The sequence below is a fragment of the Diabrotica undecimpunctata genome, chromosome 2 (genome assembly GCF_040954645.1).
Source record: "Diabrotica undecimpunctata isolate CICGRU chromosome 2, icDiaUnde3, whole genome shotgun sequence".
NCBI classification, from domain to species: domain Eukaryota; kingdom Metazoa; phylum Arthropoda; class Insecta; order Coleoptera; family Chrysomelidae; genus Diabrotica; species Diabrotica undecimpunctata.
Window position 1 is genome coordinate 148,926,043 of NC_092804.1, and position 26,039 is coordinate 148,952,081.

The 26,039-nt window shown below is 33.0% G+C and overlaps 1 protein-coding gene across 4 annotated transcripts in view; it reads left to right on the forward strand.

Annotated features, from left to right (window-relative positions):
- Window positions 1–26,039, forward strand: part of LOC140435034 (prestin-like) — a 75,478-nt gene that overhangs the window by 34,305 nt on the left and 15,134 nt on the right. For all 4 annotated transcript variants that reach the window (XM_072523713.1, XM_072523710.1, XM_072523712.1 and 1 more), the window contains exons 3-11: window positions 258–413; window positions 2,540–2,650; window positions 2,833–3,017; window positions 8,437–8,601; window positions 8,901–9,005; window positions 14,470–14,603; window positions 15,296–15,458; window positions 21,277–21,453; window positions 24,661–24,933. In XM_072523713.1, the coding sequence (XP_072379814.1) occupies window positions 258–413; window positions 2,540–2,650; window positions 2,833–3,017; window positions 8,437–8,601; window positions 8,901–9,005; window positions 14,470–14,603; window positions 15,296–15,458; window positions 21,277–21,453; window positions 24,661–24,933 (1,469 nt within the window). The remainder of the gene's footprint in view (window positions 1–257; window positions 414–2,539; window positions 2,651–2,832; window positions 3,018–8,436; window positions 8,602–8,900; window positions 9,006–14,469; window positions 14,604–15,295; window positions 15,459–21,276; window positions 21,454–24,660; window positions 24,934–26,039) is intronic.

Below are 26,039 nucleotides of genomic sequence, written 5' to 3' on the forward strand. Positions count from 1 at the left end.
AAAAAATCATGCCAGAGAAGCAATACATAGTACCTCTTCAGTATTAGTGAACTTAGTGCCTGGTTCCGACTACAATAAACTCTACTATAAACCATTCTTCAGCATACTTTACGATTTAAAATTCATCGATTCGATTTAATTTTTTATTGGAACTACTTCTATAATTTTTGGTCATCATTTCTATAATCTGGTAGTATGATCAGTATCAGTAGTTTAGTAATACACATTAACACTGTTACTTTAATCTTTTTTTTTAGTTTTAGCATCATGTTGTCCTGAAAACTTAACATTCAAAAAATTTATAAAACATACAGTGCCGGCCATTGGATGGTTACCAAAATACTCATTAAAACATGACTTCCTCGCTGACGTAGCTGCAGGTTTTACTATAGCCATTATGAATATTCCCCAAGGTAAGTGTAGTATTTTTAGTACTGCTAGTAGTCCGTACGTACTAGAAATACTTATTTACTCGTATTTCTTCACATTTAGCGTGCTAACAGCAGTTTAAGGTTCTGGTTTTAACGTAGAACAATAGTCTTTATAGATAGTAAAGATTTTATTAATTTAAGATTTTGTTTGGATTTGTTTGTCGCACTAGTTTTAGCAACAAAGTACCTGTTTTTCGCGATCTCAAACCGTAAAAAAAATGATAAAAGTACCGGTCATTTGGTACGAAGATCAAACAAAAAAGGGGGTACTAATTAGTATATGACCCGAACAATAAAAGGCTTTTCGTTTTCGTGCTAATCTAAAGGCTGGCAACGAATCTTTAAGTTTTCAAGCGAGTAAAGGATGGTTTGGAAATTATAATCGTGGGATAATAGTTTTAATGGATTAAGTCGCTGCCAACCAGTATCCAACTTAACTTAAAGAACTCATAAAAAGTGAGGCATATAAGCCGGATCTGCACAACTATGTAAATCAACAAAGGACAGGATAACTCTTGTATTTTATGTTTAAGCTTTATATGATAGTATGGTGAAACCAATGTTCTTAAATATAAAAATAAAAATGAACTAATAGTATTTTGGAGAGCAAATTCAAAAGCGTTGGTTTTAAAGTATTTTTTATTATCGACAATGCTCCTGGATATCCAGAATCCCTAAACTCAATTGATCTAAATGTAAAAATTATTTTTCTACCTGCCAACACCACTTCGCTTTTTCAGCCTTTGAAAGCTCCTTCATTGATTATTATCGATAGTTAAAGACAATTTAATAGTATTTGTTATATAACTATTGCCAAAGAAGTCACTAATGAAATAAACCCATCAACTACAAACGCATGTTGGAAAAATCTATGGCCAGAAATTATTGATATTCTACAAGTAATGCGTAAAATAAATAGGGAAGGTTGTGAAAATTTACAGTCAATTGATATTGACGTTCTAGCTGTCAATTAGAGTAAACTTACACAGGTAGACAAGAAGACTGGGAAGAGTATAGTAGAAGATAAAAAGATTCAGACAAATTCTGTACAAATAGCAAAAAGAGATGGATTGATGAACTTGATGAATAGAACAGTTGAAGAGATAAACTCACAAAACAAGATAAAACCAACAGTTAAAATTGATGCCAAAATACGGGAGAATCATTATGAAGAGTTATTTAAGGCTAGAGAAGCACTTACGAACGCACAGAAGAAACATACCTTGATGATGAAAACGAAATCGAAAATCCGTCAAATGAGGATTTTTTTACGGATAATAAAAAATCTAAAGCAAAAGAAACAGCAGGCAAAGACGAAATTCCAAACTAGCTAATAAAACGAGGCGGAGAAGAACTGCTACAAAAATATATGACCTAGTAGTAAGGATTTGGAAAAAAGAAAGGATGCTGGAAGAGGAGTAACATTGTTAAACAGCTGCTACATAATATTGACATCAATAATGAGACAAAGACTCTCAAAATACATTGAAACTAAAATAGGAGACTACCAGTAGGAATTTAGAGACGAAAACTCAACGGTAGACGCAATGTTATGGACTTACACATCCTTTTCATAGATTTCAAGCAAGCATTGGATAGCCTAATAAGAACCGATCTAATAGAAAAAATGAAACACCTATATATTCGAATGAAACTCATAAAGCTTACAAAAATGACAATGGAGGGATCGACGGCAGCAATAATAACAGACCACGGCATCTCCAGAATTACAATACAAAATACAGCTACATCGACGCCGCAACCTGTGGCGTATGCTGACGACATCCCATTGATTAGCAGAAACAGTTTAAAGGGAGAATTTGCTAAGTTTTTGACAATACCTAATAATATAATATAATACCTAATTTGATCAAGAAAACAGTTAACAAGGTTAAATATTAGCAAATATGAATTTGAAAAGGTAGAACACTTTAAATATCTTGGGGTTTCAGTTACAGACCTGACTTTAACCTTATTCGGAATAAGAATAAAAATAAGAAATTATCAAATTAGAAAACTGAATATAAATTTAACACTAATATGTAATATTAGAATTTATTATATTTCTAAAGATTACATTAATTATAGTTTCTATGATTTTCTTTTAGGTATGGCTTATGGTCTCCTTGGCAACTTACCACCTGTAACGGGAATTTATATGGCCGTATTTCCTGCATTGGTATATGTTATTTTTGGAACTTCACGACATAATTCAATGGGTAAGTCCCAATAATATTTGGCATATAATCAATTAGAAAATTATAAAAAAATCGTTTTATTTAGCTTGTATTTAATTTTTATTGCATCAAATATTTTTAAGTGATATTATTCCCATAAGACATTGAAAAAAATCAGTAAAGATGTTTTTATTAGTTTTATTTGACCTTTATATATTTTATAGGAACATTTTCCATTGGATGTTTAATGACGGGTAAAGCTGTTTTGGAATATGCTGATCCACTTTATTTTAAAGCCGCAAAAGATGTAGTAAATGGTACCATGGCCAGTGGCGTCACTGTAACTCCCACGGGATATACTCCCATACAAGTAGCCTGTGCTGTAACTCTTGTATCGGCAATTGTTCAGGTAATTGTTAGCCTGTCTATGTTTTTTTAGTATTAGTAAATTCGTTCCGGAGAGTATTTGCGTATGCCCCATCAAACTATTTACGCAAACTAAATCAAAGGGTTTAAATTAAACATAATGTGGTTGATGTGAGAATTGGTTAGACGTAAGAATATTATTTTTATTATAATGGTCTGTTATAAATATGGATTTACCTCTTGAAATCAACCCCTAAAGTAATGCTTAGTAGCTATAACAATCCTTAAAAAAATTATAAGTTGAGGTACCAAAATTAATATAAACGTAAGATAATAAGCAAATTAGCTATAAATAAAAACGCTGTCATTTGCCATTGTTCAAACTTAAAATTTTTAGTATGAGTACCCTGCGTAATATTGCTGTCTTTGTTTAATGTATTATTTTGTGAACAGACATGTAGCTTGTCCTTCAGTGAAATAAAATAAACTAAAGAAATTAAGAAACTAAATTTTTGAGTGCCTCGCCATTTCATCTTATTAACATTCTCCTAACATTTTTCTGCAAAATTCTCATTTACGTAGTTATAGTCAGCTATGATAGCCTGATTATGAATACATGAAAATGCAATTTTTTGTTGATATACTTTATTGTTGATTTATTTTTTTACCTAATTACTTAATTTTTAATTAAAAAAACGAATTTTACTATGTATTAAAAGTTTGGTAAAGTGAACCACATATTAAATGTAGATTATTTTAAATATGTTAATTTCATATTTTATTAACTCAAAGCTGATTATAACTGTAGCCGTTTCTTAAAAAATTCAAATAGGATTCTAAGCTGTCAGCTGTGATGTCTATATTTGTTTTATTGACTACTCCAAGGCATTTGACCGTTGTCAGCACCAGAAGATGGTCGCCACCCTACAAAGAGTAGGATTGGATGAGAAGGACATTCGGATCATCATGAATTTATACTGGAACCAGCATGCTCAAGTCAAGGTCGAAGACCAGCTTAAAGACCTAGTGAAGATCATGCGAGGAGTAAGGCAAGGCTGTGTACTCTCGCCGACTCTTTTCAATATATACTCTGAGGAAATTTTTACTGAAGCCCTTACAAAACTAGAGATGGGAATCCGAGTGAACGGTGAATACATCAATAATATCCGCTACGCCGATGACTCTGTATTACTAGTAATCAGCCTAAATGATCTACAAGCCTTACTAGACCGAGTGAGAACTGTGAGCGTAACATAAAGACTAGATCTTAATATAAGAAAACTAAATTCATGGTAGTCAGCCGTGCAAATTTAGATCGTGGGGCACTAATGGCAGGTAGCGAAGAGATCCAGAGAGTCGACAGATTCACTTACATCGGAACTACCCTCAACTCACAATGGGACTACGCTCAAGAGATTAGATCCAGAATTGAAATGGCACGGTATACATTTATCAAGTTGAGATCCTTGCTGTATTGCAGTGATCTCAGTTTGGACACTAAGATGCGGATAGTGAGGTGCTACATTCTTGCAGTGTTACTATATGGAGTTGAAGCCTGGACACTGACGCAAGCCACAGAAAAGCGGATTAAAGCCTTCGAGATGTGGATATACAGGAGGATACTAAAAATATCGTACGTGGACCATGTCACCAATGTTGAGGTCCTACAGCGTATGACAAAAGAAAAAGAAGTGCTTAATTTAGTGAAACAACGTAAGCTTGAGTACGTCAGTCATGTGATGCGGAAAGAAGAAAAATACCGAATTTTTCAACTCGTTATGCAGGGTAAAGTATTTGGCAGAAGAAGACCGAGACGCCGTCATATCTCGTGGTTGAAAAACCTCCTACAATGGTTTGGAATGACCTCCGCGGAGCTGTTTCGCCGAGCTGTCAACAAAACCATGATAGCCTTGATGATCGCCAACATCCGGACCGGATAAGACAATTAAGAGGAAGAATCTATGTTTTAGTATTATTCAAAATAACTTATTAAGTCATGAAGCAACAAGTCCTCACAGACACTTCGTCTAAGGTCTAGCAACATCATAGTTTTTAAAAATCAAATATGTAACTCAAAGTTAATCAAACTACATTTAAAGGGTTTTCACCCAAGTATTTAGTAGCTTTAAACATGTACATCCAAATAACACTGATGATGGAATAGTTCTTCCGAAAACATTCTGTGATGTATTCCGATAAGGCTTTTTTTAGTAAACCTTTTATAAACGAAATTTTTTAAATAAAAAAAATTTTCTGATCCATGGTATATAGCCAACTACAGGAATTTAGTTTCTTGTGGATTTTGAATGCGAGTAACTTCAGGATAGAATAGCGATTTTTTTAAATCTTTGGCCGATATGAGATCTTCAGTTTATTGTATCGTCCTGTGACCTTATCTCTGCATACGACCGACCTACTCTGAATCGCTTCTGCTTCTTTGTGTAATATAAATATAAAACATAACTAACGAACAGAACTACGTTTTAATCGTTTTAAAAAGCTAAAAAAATACTTTTGTTTTATAATAATATATGCCACTTTATTGTTATAAACTTTGGAATCGATAATAAAAATGTGTTATAAAGGTTAATGTATCACATTAAACATGTAACATACCTATCAGCTAAAATACTTATAAATGAACAAATACTGTTACAGGAAATGAAGTCCAAGTACTTAGATATATTACTTGAAGTTAACACAACAAACATTAAAAATATGTTAACGAATATTTGTTTGATCTACGTGATATATTTTTTCTTGTAATTGATCAATTTCTGTAATATTTCATTTGATCGTTTAATTTGTATCTTAGATACTAAATAATCATTATCATTTTGGCTTTACAACCCTGTGTGGGTCCTAGCCTCCCCAAGAATTTTTCTCCAGTCGTCCCTATCAATCGCCTTCCTCCGCCAAGCACGTATTTCCATATTTCTCCTGTCTTTATCGATGTTATCTAGGAATCTTGTTCTGGGTCTTCCTCTTCTTCTTTGACCAATAGGTCTATCAAGGAGAGTTTTTCCATCCGCATTACATGGCCTACCCACCTCAGACGTCCTATCTTTATGTGTTTTACGATATCTGGTTCCTGGTATATCCTATAGAGTTCGAAGTTGTATCGTCTTCTCCAGACACCATTTTCATTTACCGCTTCATAGATGCGCCTTAGTATTTTTCTTTCGAAACATCCTAACATGTTTTCATTACTTTTTGTTAAAGTCCAGGTTTCTGAACCATATGTTAGGACTGGGCGTATTATTGTTTTGTAGAGTTTTACTTTTGTATTTCTTGATATAACTGTAGATTTAAAAAGAAGATTAAGCCCAAAATAGCATCTATTAGCCGTGCAAATTCTGCGGTTTATCTCTGCGTTAGTGTCATTTTCAGTATTGACGAGCGTTCCCAGGTATACAAACTTGTTAACTGCTTCGATGACGTCATTTTCTATAACAAGTGGCCGTGGTGTTTGTGGTTGCGTACCTATTTTCATGTATTTTGTTTTATTGGTGTTTATTATTAAACCCATTTTTGTAGCCGCTTCCTTTAATGCTACGTACGCCTCTCGTGCTGCGTTTTCCGTTCTCCCAACAATATTGATATCATCAGCATGTCGTCTCCGGTGTAATTAATAAACGTATGAAAAACCGATTGCAACTTGGTGCAAGTTTCCATGTTTATTAATTTGTCCAACTATTGCGCAATATGGTGTAATATTGCGTAGTTGGCCGGTACGCTCTTATTGTGGCATTATCTTGAAGAGACAATGCCATTGTGGTTTTATTAGGTGGTGGAAATAAAACACATTCTTTCTAAGAAGAAAAAAACTCAGCTTCAGAGTCTTAGAAAGAAACAGAGCCCTTCGAGCAAAGTGCTCTAGGGAGCTACCCTACACGGGTAAAACCATGTGTTGACACAGACTGACTTGAGATCCGAAAATGTCCCATATTTAAAGATAAATTAACTTTTATATGAAACTTTTTCATTTCTCAACCAATTAGATTTAATTATATGTTCCAGAAGGAAGGGCGATGCACATCGAGATGCGTGATTGGTGGCATCTGATGACAAGCATATGCTAAGATTTGCACAGATTTGTTATATGTTGAACCGGTAGTTGTGATTTGTGACGTACGTATTATGTTTTCCAGAGCTAGATTGAATAGTATACGGGAGAGTGGGTCTCCCTGACGTAGCCCGTTATTTGTTTTAAAAGGTTCAGAGAGTTCCCCCTGGATTCGTACTTTGCATTCAACTTTTTCAAGGGTTAGTTTGGTTAAACTTACCAACTGATTTGGTACTCCTAGGTCTATCATTGCTCTAAACAATTCTCTTCTATTTACAGAGTCGTAGGCTGCCTTGTAGTCTATAAATATGTGGTGCGTGTCTACACCGTATTCCAGTGTTTTCTCTAGAATTTGTCTCAGGGTTGAAATCTGATGAATTGTTGATTTACCACCTCTGAAACCAGCCTGGTATTGTCCTATTATTCGCTCTGCATATGGTGCCATACGATGGTATAGTATATTGGAGAATATTTTATACGCTGCATTTAGGAGAGTAATTCCTCGATGGTTAGAGCATTCAAAGATATCTCCCTTTTTGTGTATGGTGCAAAGTATTCCAATATTCCAATCATTGGGAAGGGACTTCTGTATCCACATTTCTTTTATAAGCTGCTGTAGCGCTATTATGATATCGTGACCACCTTCTTTATATAATTCCGCTGGGAGATTATCTATTCCGGGTAATTTGTTTCTGGCTAGTTTGTTTACAGCGTCTTTAACTTCCAGGATCGTTGGTGGATCCTCCTCCCTCTCGTCTGCTCTGCTTACCTCGCAGCTTTCGTCTTCCGGGTTTTCTTCTTCTTCCTCTATATTAAGTATGATGCTAAATAATAATACCTAAAAATTTTATATGGTCTACATAATCCAAACTGTTTCCATCTATTCACAGATCTGGATTTGGAGAGTACCCATATTTTGAGAATAATGTACACTTTATCTTGGTTGTAGCAAATTGTAATCGTGCAGATTAAGACCAATTTTCTAGCTGATTTAGTGTACATTGCAGGTTTTTTGTTTGGAATACCTATATATTTTTCCCTTTTGAATAAAATATCAAATCGTCAGCATAAATCTTGCTTTCAAGAGTTTAGGTAGATGCTCTAATATTTTGTTTATTGAAATCAGGAAACTGTTGCAAGAATAACAGATCTGCTTAAAAAACTGTGAATAAAATGGAGCATTTTATCGTTGCCTCCCCAGTGACTTAACGTGTTTAAAATATCGTAACTCCAAGCCGTATCTAATGCTTTTGTTAGAGAAAAAATACAGCCGGACATTTTCGTCTTATAACAAAACTTATATATGACATAATTATATATTATTTTTTTTTTCATAAATTGTGATTATTATAACGTACCGTATTACGAAAACATTTATATTTCTTTTTATTTTCAGCTTATAATGTGTTTTCTACGACTAGGAGCTGTTACGGCTCTTCTTTCCGATATGTTGGTAAATGCCTTTACATGCGGAGCAGCATTTCAGATTGTAGTTACGCAGTTAAAAGATTTATTTGGCATTAATATACCAAAAGTAAAAGGAAATTTTTTAACTACTCAGGTAAATTCAATATATTTAATTATAATTTAATATATATATATATATATATATATATATATATATATATATATATATATATATATATATATATATATACATATATATATATATATATATGTTGCTAACAGTACATAATAAAACTATTAAAAAAATATCCACAATTTTTTTTCTATAAACAGTAAGCAACTCTAATACAACTAACTTATTTTTTTACTTTTTTGAGTGAAATTGGAAGCTTTCTATATCTTTTAAAGTTACGTTATATTTAAAGTGTTTAATTTTTTGTGTGTTCATTTTAGACTCTGCAATTATTGTTTGCGAAGATAGGAGAAGCTAGTGTACCAGAAATGATTATTTCTGCAGTGTCTATTGCAGTATTAGTACTTAATAATATATTCTTAAAGGTAAGGCTTTAAATGTAGGCAAATTTAATGTGAAACATATAATAAAAATGTATTTGCACTGAAACACTTAAAAAAATACAATTAATTCTAGGTTTTTGTGTGCTTTTTTTATAAATATACTTAATAGGGCTGGTATATCGTTTTTAAAACGCATAAAATAGTTTGTATCATATTTATTAGTTAGTTAATGTCACACAAAATAACCACAATTAATTGTTTGTTAATAGCTTACTCATCTATAATTTTGGACATTCGTCTTTTTTTCTTATTGCGCCGTCTCCTTTCAAAGGTTGACGATCGAGATGGTAATTGTAGCTTTAGAAACTACTGCACGAAAGATTTCTTCGGTTGAGCAGTCAAACCATCTCCTCAGGTACTTCAACCATAAATTCTGGCGTCCTTCTACTGAGCTTTTGCACTGTACTTTACCTTTTAATATGATTCGGATTAATTCTTAATTCTTGTCTTTCACAACTTAATACAATACCAAGTGTGTATTTTTTTCTCCCTTTTGTCGTGTTTATCCGTTCTTTGTTTACTTATGCCCTAAATTTCGATTTATGCCTCGATTTTTGTTCTAAAATATTCATCTTATAACGTACATGGAGTAGGGATGACGTTACCGGTGTCGCTGTAGTAACATAACCGTTAATTGTTTTAAATAGAAATTGGTATAATGCGACACCTCATTTGAAGGAGAATTTAATTCTCTATTTAACGACATTACATTTTTAACTAAAATATTTTTTTAAGGGTACAAAAACAATTTTTTTTATTTAAATTCAACTAAATTACAACTAATGATTTAATTCATAATTTACTTTAAAACCAAATTATGCATAACAATTATTTTAAATTAAATGTTCGAAATGCCATCCATCGGTTCCTGCCATGACTCTCTGAAGTAAATACTTAAAAAAGCAAAAATAAGTAAAAATAATAATGGACACAAAAAGTTATCTCATAAACACTGAAACTTTTTGTCAAATGTTAATTTAAGCAAGTGATAGTGGCATAGTTACTGTAATATTTATTGACGTAAATGTTTTGATTCTGTGAATTGTCATCAGTTGTCAATTGTAATTTTTACTTTTGAATACTAAATTATGGCTCACCTAAATAAAACACAACGCATAGAAATATTAATTCTTAGCGGATGCGGAGATAAAAACAGAACACAGAACGAGGTATGCAATTTATTCAACGCAAAATATCCAGACAGGCCCACCATCCAATCAACAGTAAGTAAAATAGTCCGAAAATTTGGAGAAACTGGGCACGTTAAACATATTCCAAACGCTGGGAGTCCTAAAATTGACCACAATGTGAAACTTGATATTTTATTAAATGTACATGACAATTCTCACAGTAGTTCAACACAAATGGGTGAATATGCCGGAGTTTACCGACGATCGATATTACGTATTTTAAAAAAAGAAAAATACCATCCCTACAAAATTCAACTTCATCAGGAATTAAACGACCACGATCCCCATCGCCGACCTCAATTTTTTGAAATTATGCAGAATTTATTTATCCGCAATCCACATTTCATCAATAAAATCCTTTTTTCCGATGAAGCCACATTTTTTATACATGGTACCATGAATCGTCAAAATTGCAGATATTGGAGTCAAGCAAACCCACATTGGATGACTGAGTCACACCCGCAATATCCTCAGAAAGTAAATGTATGGGCAGGGATCATTAATGACAGAATCATTGGCCCTTTTTTCTTTGAAGAAAATCTAACAGAAGAACGTTATTTAACGTTTTTGAGAAATCAACTTATACCTGTCCTTGCTAACATGTATCCAAATGCCAGTAATCCAAATTTACTTAGTGAAAATATCTGGTTTCAACAAGATGGAGCCTTTTCGCATTACGCACGTGAAGTACGTCCATTTTTAAATCATTGCTTTCCCAGGAAGTGGATCGGAAGACGAGGTTTTATAGAGTGGCCAGCAAGGTTGCCAGATCTAACACCTCTAGACTTTTTCCTGTGGGGTTACATAAAATCAAAAGTTTATGTCAATAGACCACAAAACTTACAGGACTTGAAAGATATAATTAGGCATGAAATGAGTCTAATTACTCCAGAAGTCATCCGCAATGTACTTGATGAATGTGTCCGTAGATTCGCATATTGTCAAGAAACCGATGGATGACATTTTGAACATTTAATTTAAAATAATTATTATGAATAATTTGGTTACTTTAAAGTACATTATTAATTAAATCATTAGTTGTAAGTTAGTTAAATTTAAATTAAAAATATTGTTTTTGTACCCTTAAAAAAATATTTTAGTTAAAAATGTAATGTCGTTAAATAGAGAATTAAATTCTCGTTTGAATGAGGTGTCGCATTATACCGATTTCTATTTATAAAAACTAAAGATTACGTCACTACACGTACGCCGGTGACATCATCAATACTCCATGTACGTTATAACATGGGTATTTTATAACAAAAATCGACCAGTTTCGGGATTTCTCTCAAAACTCGAGGGTTCTCGAAATAATGATAATATTCCATAATTTAGCCGTTCACTGTATATGTATACACATACCCTTAAAGACAACTTTTATTTCGATTTCGATTTAAACGACAACTTACTGGAGGCACATTGAAAAACACGCAGTCGCGTCTATTAAAAGAAGAAGAAAAAGAAGACTTTAATATTGTCTCTACCGATGACTTCTCTGATTTTCTGGGCTTTTACTGCATGAATACCTTCTTTTTGGTTATTTCTGGACCATTTTCATTTATTCGATTATCTGTGGATGGTGCAGCACAAGGCCTATCGTCGTTAAAAAGTGTCTGAATATATTTTTTCCATTTCGCCAGTTTATCTTCTGTATATGTAATTATTTCGTTACTATTATTTCTCAATATTGTTTTTTGTCGCTCTCTGTGTATATATATCTGTTATTTTACTTTCTTATGGATATTAAAGGTGTTGCATCTTTCTTAAAGTTGTTCAATTTTTTGATATTTCGTTGACATTTAATTTTCTTTAGCTTCTCGGCACTCTTTTCAAATGATTATATTTAATTCGTTTGTATTCGATTGGGGGATATGTTTATAAGGTCCATAATATTTAGTTTTATCCTTTATTTCTTCTTAAATATTTGTTCTTTTTTATTTTAGAGCAGGCCATGTCACTTCAACGTCTGTCTGTACCACATTCTTTATCGTTTTTATTTTTTTCTTTACCTCGACCTTATGCCTGCTTTAGGGTATGTCTTGGTAAATTTCATGTTCTTTTTAAATTTGTGGTTAAGCAAAATTAAATTAATTTGATTCCTAACAATTCTATCTTCTCTGTTTGCAGGTGTTTTTTCAAGTGTATAGTCTTCTGTATGCTTGTTTGAGCAAGGTTTTGGCTATTAAATAAAAGATTAGTCTCTACGCATAATTAAATAAATCAATCTGCCCTGTTATTTCTCGTACCAAGACATTATGTTACAGTTTTGTCTCATTTAGCACGACGACCAATTTTGGCGTGAAAGTCACCCATGATCATCGTTATCTCTATTATCTCTTTTTCCCAGTTGCATTATTTCATGTATATTATTCAAAAATTCTTCAATTTCTTGCTCTAACTTGTCACTTGTTAAAGCATAGACCTGAAAAATATTTAGGTTCCTATGGATTGTTCTTAACTTCAACGGTGTTCTATCTGATTTCTCGATTTTGGCTTATACTAACATAGCTGTTCTATATAAATATTTTGGGTCGATTTCTCCTAAATAATACATGTATCTTTCTTTTGTTTTTCTGAAATTTGTTTCTTATAACTCTAAATTATCGATTGATTGTAGATTATACTCTATGGAAAATTTTATCATATATAAAAAAAATTCTACTTATAATTCCAAAAATATCTGCCCTTCATCTATCGGCCTTTAGTTCTTCTAAAAGTTCGAGTATTCAGATCAAACTCCCCAAATAAACTATATCAAAATAAATGAAATATCACAAAATCTATTAAAAACATCTACCAAAACAACAAAATAAAAGTCAGAATAGACTGAATGACTGACTAAAAACTTACAGAACCTATAGAAATAGGCAGCCAAATAAGACAGGGGGCTCATTAAGCCTTATGCTCAAATTTAATTATGGTAAAATGGTATTGGTTATGGTAAATGGTAAAATCGTCAAAGTGTCAACAAAGGAAAAGGATACAGTAGAAATAATAATGCTTTGTTACGCAGACGACGCAATATTGATAGCTCAAGATGAAGATAGTCCGCAAAGGCTGGTCTACAAATTTAACATAAGAGCAAAAGAATTTAATATGACAATCTTATCTTCGAAAACTAAAATATTAGTAATCAGCAAAGAACCAAAGAAATTGATGGCATTGGTATTAAACAACTAATGGAAATAAAATACCTTGGAATTGCACTGTCCAGCTGTGGAAACGTGGAAACAGAAGTGAGAGATCAAATACAAAAAGCAAATAGACTGGCAGGATGCCTTAATAATACTATATGGCGAAACAGACACTTTAACACTGAGATGAAGTCAAGAATTTATCAAGGCAGTGTAAGAGCAATATCCCTCGAAAACAAGACCCGATACAGCCATAACTCAAAGCTACTGAAAATGGCAGAGATGGGAGTACTGAGAAGAATTACAGGAAATACGCTGAGAGATCAAAAGAGAAGTGGACATTGGAAGAAAATATAACGTACGGTGTATAAACTAATGGATACTAAATAGAAAAAGAGAATGAAAGAGACCCGACATAAGCAGAATGGGGGAGATCCCAATTGGAGTATGGTCAAAATGGCCAGAGGTAAATCACCAATCAGGAGAAGAAGTATTGGACGACAGCGCAAAAGATGGATTGACAACCTTCTATAGAGGCATTAATCCGCAAGTGAACAAGCAGAATTGCTTATAAAAATGAAGAAGAAGAAGAAGAAAATAAATTAAAAATATGTTATGACGATACAAAATATAAACAAAGAATGGTACATTGTCTAGAAACCATCTTACGTTAGTATATCTGCTAATGACGAAGATGATTGTATGTCTAAAAGCTTTTATCTTGTAAATTCTGGGGGCTTATCTAAATTAAGTAAGGCGAAAGATAGACATAATAACTAACCCCTACAAATGAATCTAGAAATATAAGCAAATCCAGCAAATTATCTAAAACATGGGGACCAGGTACCATTTCATGACATATGACAAACTAGACAAATTGGAATAACACATAAATATCTACTAAGATATTTATGTGTTATTTATATGTTATTTATTATATTAAAGAAATAATCTACCAGAATCTCTTTTACTTGCTCGCCATTAAAACTGTTTAGCATATTATATATGTTAGCTAGAGTGGTTAAGACTGACAAAAGACTATTTTGGTTTAAAAATCTGAATATAAAAATACATTATACACAAAACTAGGTTAAATATTATTCTCTTATTTCTCATTTTTAGCCAATTGTAGCAAAAAGATCAAAAATTCCGATACCTATCGAGTTGATAGTGGTTGTGATAGGAGCTTTGGTTTCAAATTTACTTAATCTTCAACAAAAATACGATATTGCTGTTGTAGGAACAATACCTAGTGGGTAAGAATTAAGAATTTATTTCAATGCAATAATAAAACTTATTAATAATTTGTAATTATGATCTTTTTAAAATTCTTTTATTTATTCAAAATATTTGTTAAATATAGAATGCTTTATCAAATTTGTTGAAAGCATTCAGATGTATTAAGAAAAACTACCTAAACAAAATAATCTATAGGCATTCTTTAGCATTAAAAAAAAAGTAGCATAGTAGGCTGTACTGTAGACTAACGCGAAGCTTCATACTGTTTTCTGTATTAATATTTTTAAAAGAAAGACAATTAAGATTTGATTTCACGTACAGTGCCTCTGTATATTCGATTCTAACAGGACTCATCACAGCGACTGTTACAGAAGCTCTGAACGTGAAAATAAATCTTTTCCGTCGAAAAGAAGCAACAAAAAAATGGATTAAAGAAAAAAAATCTAAATTTTGGTTTCGTTGATAAAAATCTTCGGATTTCTACTTTTGCGATTTAATATATATTTTTTTAAAAAATTACGTAATTTTATTTTATAATTACTTATTCATTTTATAGACTTATAATTAATAAAATTGATGTAATGATGTTGTATAACGATTCCCCTTGTGGCGTAAATGTCTCTTCCAAATGTTCACTGTGACATTTATTTTGATGAATATATAAACCAATCTAATGCTTATATAATTTATAAATTACTTGAAATTTCAGTTTGCCAGAACCAGAAATACCTCCAATATCCTTACTGCCATCAGTAGCTGTTGACGGATTTATTATTGCTATAGTAAATTATGTGACTTCGATGTCATTGGCATTAATGATAGCTCAAAAAGGAAATTATGAAGTTAACGCAAACCAAGAATTATTCGCACAGGTATGTATTTGTTTAAAATTTTTAAAAACAACTATCTCCAATCAAAATTTAAAAACCTCAGCTCTATTGCCGGAGAATAGAAATCAAGATATCTAGAGTATCAAACTCATGAAATAAAAAGACAAATATGCTTGATCTGAACCTAACGTGGTTTTATGTTATATTCTACTGCTTTTATTTCATCATCATCCATCCTTCTTCTATTACGTCCACTGCTGGGCATAGGCCTTCTCTTAAACTTTTTTATTCTTTACGATTTTGTGCTCTTTGTTGCCAATTTTTGGTGATACGCCTGATGTCGTCAGCCCAACGTGTAGGTGCTCGTCCTCTACTACGTCTGTCTGCTCTTGGCCTCCAATTTATAATTTTGCCCGTCCGTCATGAGTCGTGCATTCTCGCTACATGACCTGCTCAGTTACATTTCAGTTTTGCTAAGCGTTCCACAACATTAGCAATACTCGTCCTTCTTCGCAGATCTTCGGTTCTTATTTGTATGGATATTACTATTCTTCTTCTTCTTAAAGTGCCCTCTCCTCAATGGAGGTTGGCTACTACAATTTTAAACTCTTCTCTATCTTCAGCTGTTTTTATTAGCTGTTCCAAATTTAGCCCTGTCCATTGTCGGATGTTTCTGAGCCAAGATAGTCTTTTCCTTCCTAGGCCTCTCTTTCCCTCGATTTTTCCTTTCACTATAAGTTGGGCATATTGGTACTTATTATTTCTCAGTATGTGGCCTAGGTATGATGTTTTTCTAACTTTTACTGTGTTAAAAAGTTCTCTTTCTTTGCATATTCTATGCAGCACTTCTTCGTTTGAGGTATGCGATGTCCATGAAATTTTGAGTATTCTCCGGTAGATAATCATTTCAAAGGCCTCCAATTTATTTACGGTTGATGTTTTAAGGGTCCACGTTTCAACTGCATATAGAAGAGTCGACCAGACGTAGCATTTTGATAAACGTAGTCGAATTTCGAGTTTTATTCGAGAATCACAAAGCAGTTTTTTTATTTTTTTGAAAGATTTTCTGGCCTGTTCTATTCTCGATCTTATTTCTAGATCAGGATTTAGGCTGCTATCGATCCAATATCCCAGGTACTTAAATCTATTGACCTGTTCTAAAATGTGCCCATTTATTGTGCAAGGTTGAGGTACGTTTCAGTTTTTTCGGATTGACATCACTTTGGTTTTTTTAATGTTTATTTTCATACCAAATTGCTCACAGGTCGAGTTGGTCTTGTCGATGAGTCGTTGTAGACCTAAGTTGGAATCCACAATTAACACTGTATCATCGGCGTATCTGATACTGTTGATATTTACGCCATTCACATTGACTCCATCCTTGGAATCCTCCAATGCTTCTTTAAATAGAAACTCGGAGTAAAGATTAAACAGCAGAGGCGACAAAACACATCCCTGTCTAACTCCCCTCCTAATTTCTACTTCTGCGAATGTGGAACCTTCGATCCTAACTCTGGCGTTTTGGTTCCAGTACAAGTTTTTTAAGAATTTGATGTCTTTTCCATCTAAACCGACTTCTTGCAAACGTTCTAATAGTAGGTCATGTCTTACTCTATCAAATGCTTTTTCGAAGTCTATAAAGCATATAAATATATCTTTCTGTTGGTCGTAGCATTTTTGGGCGAGAACTAGTAAACTGAACAGGGCTTCCCTCGTTCCCATGCCGGCTCTGAATCCAAACTGATCGTCTCTGATGATTGTTTCGCACTTTCTATAGATACGATTATGTACGATTTTTAGTAGGACTTTTACTGCATGACTCATAAGGCTTATCAGACGGAACTCATTGCAGTGTTGTGGGTTTGGCTTTTTTGGTAGTGGGATGAATATTGACTCCAGCCAATCTTGGGGTATTTTGCCTGTATCATAAATGCTATTGAATAAAAGGACAAATATTTCGATATTTTCTCCGCTGATTAATTTTAACGTTTCTGGGTATATTCCGTCTGGACCTGGGCTTTTATTTGTTTTAAGATGATTAATTGCATTTATGATTTCAGATTTCAGAATTGTTGGCCCTTCGTTGTTATTTTCCAATCTTGGTTCTTACTGTTAACTTGGTTCTTACTTGGATATTACTATAAATATACAAAAATCTAAAAAGAAGATAAAACAGAACATGTGTATACATATAAATCTGTATATAAACGTAGCATTACATATGTTTCAGAAAACTCTATCTGGTGGTCTGATAAATTCTCCTTCGCCGATGAGGGCGCTACTATCTCAAAAAACATTAGTTCTAGAAAACGAAACTTTTAATTGGCATACATGTTTTTAATATATTTTGTCAGCTACATAAATTTGATGTGTTCGGTAAAATGTCTCTCATGGAGAAAAACAATTTTTGATCTCGAATTAAACATTATTATTCGAGAAATAAAACGGAAAACCAGGAAAATCTGGATACTTTGTGTGAGACTAATGCTCCTTTAAACTGCACTGCACTTTAGAATTATTGTTGGTTAAAAAGTTGTTTATTAGATTGCAAGTTTTAATACAGGGTACAATTTGTGTTTATACATAAGGTCTCATCATTACAGTAGTTCTTTCAAAACCGGTCTCGACTACTTACTTCTGCATATATTTTTTAACATCTTTAAAGAGAAGAAGAAAAATCTGCATACAGACACCTGTGACTCACCCAGATAGTATTGGGTTCCTAATACGTTCCTAACGAAGTTGAGCCAGAACGAGATCCCCGAGGGACTTAGACCTTTGACACTTTGTCGGCGTCCAAACAAAAAACTCTACTCTTTCACTTCAGGCATCAGGATGGAAGGGCCTGGTTAAGACAAAATATCTCTCCTGATGCCCTGCTCTTGCCATATTTCCATTCTTCCTCCTATATATTTATCAGGAAAGCCACAAGCACACGAATTATCAAAGACTTTCAACCTCTACCCTAGCAAGGCTGTCATTTTTCGCGCGTCGTCTCTCCCTCATTCTCTTCTATTTCGATCTGCGACAGTCCAATCCCCACGGATGTGTTACTCGCTCTTTTAGAATTCTGCTGCGAGTTTCCTCTCCTCTCGTTCTTTTAAAGAGAGCCGTTCCTTGATAAATTTGTGAATCCGTGTCCACAACCAGTCATGCCTCAACATTTTCTCTCACAGAATCTGCAGTTACACTGTCTTCTTCTTTTCCACTCCGTCACATCACGTGTTACCTCCCTCTCTTGCTGCCACTGACCGATTTAAACTAATCTCTCGGCTAGCCTTATCTCACTCACCTATCGCTCTTCAATGATCCGCCCCCTACGATTATGAATCCTGGCCTTTTCACCTGCCAGCAAATGTAAAGGAACACAGTCAGCAATTACTCACAGAGCGGTGGCTGACACAGTCATGTAGACACATGTTACCCGTAGCAGACTAGTTCTATCGATGCGTGCCATGAACCTCTTGTAAGTTGGTATTTCTACCACCTCACTCCAGACTGGGACCGCGTAGAGGACGACAGACTACACAACACTGTGAAGCGCTCTCCTCCTTTGAGATTTGGGTCCACCGATATTGAGCGTTATCCTCCCCACCGCAGTATTTCTCTGAATAGCTCTGCAGGTCAACCTGTCACCTCTGAATAGCCCTGGTAGAAAGTAACTCTTAGATACTTAACGTACTCGTGGACGTTACTCTTGCTTCCGCTCGCTCAAATACAACACTGTCTCTTTTTTGTAGCCACTTAGTATTACTACAATACTCGCTTATGTAATCCTCAACGGGGATACACGCACGCTTAATCCGAAGCAAGAGTTCCTCTCTGTCCCGTGATGCTACCAGCATAGCAAGATCAGCCGCGAATGCGAAAGGAGTAATATACCCTCCCCATATTCGCAGTTTTAGACCATGTAATATGCCAGGTTCCACAGCTTCAGGTCCAGGTTGAAGCCCTGTCGTTACATTTACCATCACACCATTTACAGTAGCGATACTTCAACAGTAAATTTAGTCATATATATCTATAACCCAAGGGGGTTGGATTGGGGTAACTACAAAAATTAAACAAAAGGGGTTCTAACATGAATCTCTTGGATAAACAAAACACAAGAAGGTTCTCAAGCTATTTAAAATAAGGACGCTGCTTTGAAGAATCTTTCTGTTGAATGAAAGAAAAGGTTCTTTCTTCCTACAAACACAAAAAAAAGGGTTAGACTAACTCTCTAACGAGAAAGAGACTCTCTCTTAAGAGAAATTAACAAAATGGTCCAGGAAAAAAATTTAATATTTATTGCTGTCTCACCACAAACAGTTACAAATATAGATAATAACCATAAAATACAAAATATCAAAAACAAACTTACTATGTCCTATCCGTTTACAAACTCTAGAAGTTAGAGATTCTACAAGAACTTAAAATTGTTGATGGGCGACAATTTGTAAAGGAAATAAATTATTACAAATGAAAAAATATCTTTTTAAGTGAAAGTAGCATAGAGGTTAACCTTCTTAAAAAAAATAAAAACAAAATCTCTATTATGATTAGGTATTTACCAAATGTCAAAAAAAATAAAGCTAGCTGTCAGATGTCAATATTAAATTTTAAAATTGAGAACAATTATTATGACAGCAAGCTACGCCCTAAGATCTACAATTTTAATTATTACAATTTCTTAACCTGTATGAAAGCAATTATTAATGAAAAAATGTTTATTCTTCCTTTAAAAATCAACACAAAAGAGTTACCTGGATTTCACTAAAATTTCTGGGGTTAGGAACTGGAGTTAGATTCACCGCCACACGAACAAATTATCTCCAAACTTCAAAAAATGAAGCTGGAAGTTGGGGCACTGGACGAAAAAATTTGAAGCTCTGCTTCTTCAAAAACTGGAACTATCTGGGTATTTTTCAAATTTATTGGAAACGCCGCAAATCTCTTAGATACAAATCTCTTAGGTGAAAGACAACATAAAACAAAAACAGTTATTACTCTTATCTGAACTGACACATTACATTGAGTATAAATCACTGTTTTTTCAACAAAGTTGCCGTTTCTTGACACCGACACTCACAGCGTGTTCTCTTTTTAAAGATTCTGCCAAACCTTAATAACTGCACATAAAACTTTACACTGCTACACATTATCCAATGAAAAAAAGGCGAAAAACCAATACGAATTTGAAGCTAACTTCGGGCTACAACGAAATCAACTGCTCTTGACAGTGGCTTTACGGAGAGTGATGTAATTATCTTTAAAATTCATTCGTCTAACTTGGTATAAACAAAACATAAAGAATACCGAGGAAATATGCATCTGTGATATATAAACAAACTTTAAAAATGTGTTTATTATCAACTCGTCGACGCAAAAAGGATTGAAAGAATATTTCGGTGTTTTAATACGTACGATAGGAAACAGAAATACATTGAAAATATTCTTCGGTGTTTAAACATATACGAGGGGATTTCAATAAATACCAAAGAATTTAAAAATGCTACATAGCGAGACATAATTTATCTACGTGGCTTTTAGAGAAGTTGTTTAATTGAGTATTTTGTCTGTGTAGTCTTGTGGGCAAGCTTTTATATGGATAATTTTAGAATGGCAAAAAGAGCTAAAATAATCATAGAATTAAAAATATTCTTCAAGAAATACGCTACGCAATGAAGTTAAAATAACTGTAATATATAAAGATAAATATTTTACCACCTTAATAAGAACTTAAAAATAAATAAAGTGTATAATCAAGATATGCAAATTAAAAGAATACAATAAAAACTAGTTAACAAGAAAAACTAGTTAACATATAAAAAATACTTTTATTGGTTTTTTATGTTACTTTATTTTCTTTATCATTTAGGGACTAAGTAATGGTGTTGGCTCTCTCTTTGCGTGCATGCCAGTTTGTGCTTCCTTATCCAGATCATTGATTCAACAACTAGTTGGTGGAAAGACTCAAATAGTGACAGTTGTATCATCTTTGTTGCTAATTATTACTCTATTGTGGATTGGGCCATTTTTTGAACCATTACCTAGGGTAAGTATTTTTTATTCTACCATTTAAAAAATTATTATTTATCTTAGTATTTTACTTATAACTAAAATATCTTGGTCTTTAATATAAATGCACCAATCACCAAAACTTTCCTCTCATATACATTATAATTACAAATATACAATACAGCATTTATATATACAAATACAGCAAACAACACAGGTTTAAATAGAAGTACAAAAAAAAATTAAACATCTAATACTGAACAAGAAAGTAGACCAACTTTACTTTTTCGTATAAGAATTCGGTTATTTACAGTTATTCCGCCTAGTATCAAAACCCGTCTATTATCCTTATATTTGTGAGTCTGCATAAGTCATTGGGAGTAAACTATGGTGGACAAAATTTACACGAATTCCTCTTCTGTATTTAACAAACTGTCGAAATCCAAAGATTTCTTGGTTTTCGACAACAAAATTTAGATAATTATCTAAATCTGAACCTTCTACAATTTTCAAAGCACAACAGACGATAAATGGACTGACATGGGATCTAAATTTGCATTTTACAACATTATCTTCGGATTTCGACTGTTTGTTCGTAGATGGCGCCATAGTCTCCATATGTAGTTATTTTTATAGATACTTCTTCTGACAGAAAATATTTCATTTTACGTTTAGAGCTTTTACATATTTGCTCTAAGGAGTCCTAAAAGAACGAAATGCGTATAAAGGAATAGTGGAAGTACTATACTGAAATCAAATCTTAACTGTCTTTTCTGTGTATTCTGTATTTATTAATATAAACATAGTGCGTACATCTATCTCTTTATAACAACTTACTCTGGATATATTTTACAGAAGAATCGCCGATATATATGATGTAATGTATCGGTCAGGTTCTTCAATTCGTTCAATTCGGCTCTCTCTCTCTATCTCTCTCATTTCTTGAGTCAAGACCAAAATGTTCCAACCTTCGCATTAAAGCCTGTCATAATAAATCATTGTCTCGTATTTTTTTGCAGTTTTCATTATATTATTTAGTTCGGCATAGTTGTTATACTTTGTATTCAGACTTATCTGCTATTGGCGCATCTATTTAAATCAGATTTATATTAGTATGTTGTCAACTCGCCTTTAACAGCATGACCTTATCGCATCGCTGTTTACCGTCAACGTTATACCTTCAAACCTATTATGTACAATGATTACGACTGCATTCCAACGATTTTGATGATCATTACTTGCGTCGTATACCAGATGACAAAATGATGCTACAAAAGAGCAGCTATTGATAAATGTGTGCAATATACGTCTCTGGAATGTTGGAGAAATACATTAACACAAAGACACGCTAAAGAGTTCATTAATGACATTTAACTAAATTTACAGCGACTTGTATTTTCTCACAATCGCTAGATTGTCAGGGTGATAGTGAGACTGCTTGGAACGAAATATTTTTCCTACCACTTAGAGTCTTATTATAGGGGGTTGAAAATTGGAGACAGAAACTATTGCGGTGGAGATAGGGCAAGCAAAATAAATGAAACTTATGCGAACGACACTCGGGGTTTATTTGGAGTAGCTGGGTCGTGGATAAGTGAATGACAAGGGAGTTGGATTGGGGTAACTACCAAAATGTAACAAAGGGGTACTTACATAAATCTCCTGAAACAAATGGATAAACAAAACAACAGGAAGGACCTCTAGCTATTTAACATAAGGATACCACTTCGAGGTGCCAAATTATAATGATTACAACAACTAGTTGTTACTATTGAAATAATTATTAGAAATGCAAAATATATCTTTTTAAATGAAACTCAAACAAAGGGGTTAGAAACTTTTTTTTCTAAATAAATAAAAAAAATGATTCAGAAAAATAAATCAAACATTTATCGTTGTCTGACCACAAACAGTTGCAAAAATAATTGGCTCAAAATTACTATATTAACAGTTACAAAGATTTATACCAAAATAGCAAAGAAGAAAAACTTACAAAAAATTGTTACTGGGCTATAAACTGTGGCAGAAATAAATTATTACAAATAAACAATTATCTTTTAAAGGGAAACTGTTCATAAAGGTTAACTTTTTTCTAAAAACAAAACACAATAATGTCAAAAAATAAAACTAAGCTAGCTGTCATATGTCAACATTATATTTTAAAATAGAGAACAAATAAGATGACAGCAATGGCCACACTCTAAAATTTACAATATTAATTATTACAATTTAAATTGTTATGAAAGCAAATTTTATTAAAAAAAATGTCTATCTTTAATTTAAAATATAAACACAAAAAAGTTACCTCAGTTTCACTAGAGTACACTTGAGTTGTAAACTGAACTTCACCGCACTTGAAAATTTCTAGGAGAACTGGACTGGGAATCTCTCGACACATGGACAAAAAAACTGCATCTATAGTCTGGAACGACGACCAGAGACAAACAAAACGAGGATGGAAACAACGATTCTTCCAAACCTCACTTAAACTGCAACTACACATTGAACTGCTACTATTAACTGCTACAAAACTACTTATTTTCCATAAAAAGGGACAAAAAAACAAGAAAACATTTAAAATTTAGCGTAAACTTTCTGGCGAAACCTTCTCAGCGATCTAATGGGATATTTGTTTGAAACGCATATATCGAGCGGCTTAACGATCAAAGAATAATGAGGAAATACACATCTGTGAAATATAAACAAACTTTTGAAATGTGTCTATTATCGACCTCGGTGACGCTAAGAGGAATTGAAAGATTATTTTTCGGTATTTTAACTTGTACGAAAGGAAAGAAAAATACATTGAAATTACTCTTCGGTGTTTAATACATATACGAGGGGATTTCAATATATACCAAGAAATTTTAAAATGCTACATGCTGACTTGTGTGAAAAATACTTTCAAGGCTGTGGAACCTCATTAAGAGGATAGGACTGAATGAGGAGCTTAAAGTGACAAAGGAGAGCTCAATAGATTTGTGAAGGTGGTAGTGCATCAGGTCAAAAGCCGCCGTAGTTTCTAATCTAATTTAATACCACATAATCTCCCACTGCACAGTGCCCAGTTCCAGACCAGAGCATTTCGCTAATTTATAACAATCCAATAATAATAATTTTTAGACAATCCAATCTACTGCTTCGGCGACATTTACTTTTAAAATTGTATTTAGTTAAATAATTTTTTTTTAATATAATTAAAATATGATTTCTTCAAGCTCTAATGATTTTTTTTTGTTTTTAGAGTGTTTTAGGTAGCGTAATTGTAATTTCTTTGAGAGGAATGATGATGCAAGCCGTTGAATTAATTAAGTTTTGGAAATTAAGTAAACTAGATGCCGTCGTATGGGTAGTGACGTTCGTGACAGTAGTATTTGTCAGTATGGAAATTGGTCTTATAGTTGGCGTCTGCATGTCTTTGTTTTCCATTTTTATTTTTAGTTTTAAGCCATACACATGCCTTTTGGGTAGTGTACCAAACACTGACTTGTATTTGGATATGAACAGATACAAAGGGGTAAGTAAACGTTTTATTATATGACTGGTTAAAACCAAAATTTATAATTATCCCAAAAAAACCACAGCCGATATACTGTACTGATTATCCATTAATTAGCCTGATGTCCTATGTGCTCAAAATATTTTTACGAATACATAGTCGAATTAAAAGTAAACAAAAACAAGATTTAAACGAATCATAATTTGGCTTTGACACTTTATAGTCTTTAATGAAATAGGTTGAGGAGGGGAGAATTGGTTGTCTCAAGTTGGTCATTCAGAATTATATTTGTGTTTTTTAATTTGTTAATTTCCATAGATTCTAACAAAGATAGCTTAAGGCCTTTATTTTGAATGTGAAGAATTTTAAATTCGTCATTATAAGAATGATTATGATCTAGAGGGTGAAGTGCGTATGTAGAATCTGTTTTTCTATTATTGAAAGCCGTTTTATGTTCTGCTATTCGTTTATTAAAATTTTTATCAGTTTGACCGATGTAAGTTTTTGGGCAGTCGCCACATTTAAATTTGTATACACCACTATGTAAGTGCTTTTTATTTTGGCTCTTGTTGTTTTTAATATATTTGCCTAAGTTAGAGACCAATTTTTATATTTCTCCCCTCCTCGACCTATTTCATTAAAGACTATAAAGTGTAAACGCATGCCAAAAATAGATCACTTGAGAAAGGCAATCAGCCGAAACAGCTGTAGTGATAAGAGTTTATAATACATTTTGTGGAAGTTTTTGAAAACAAAGTTTTCAGTGTTTTCTTGTTACAGATTATGAAAAAGATTTTAATCGAGTTGAGCATCATAAGCTGATTTTTTCATTTTCTTTTAATAAGTTATAAATTGTAGTTTTATACATATCTACCACAAATAAAAATTTATTTAACTTTGCCTCCTATTTATGTTATATTTATTAATACAATTTACTATTTTTATTGGAAATAAGCCACAATTTTACTTTAAACTGAGTTTATTTTAACGTTTCAATTTTTAACTTTGGACATTGTTCTCAAAAACTTATCTTAAAAATTAAAATTGTGATAAATTCACAGTAAAAATAGTAGGTAAATTGTATTAAGATGCCACAAGAAAATAGCTTCAAATCAATATTTATT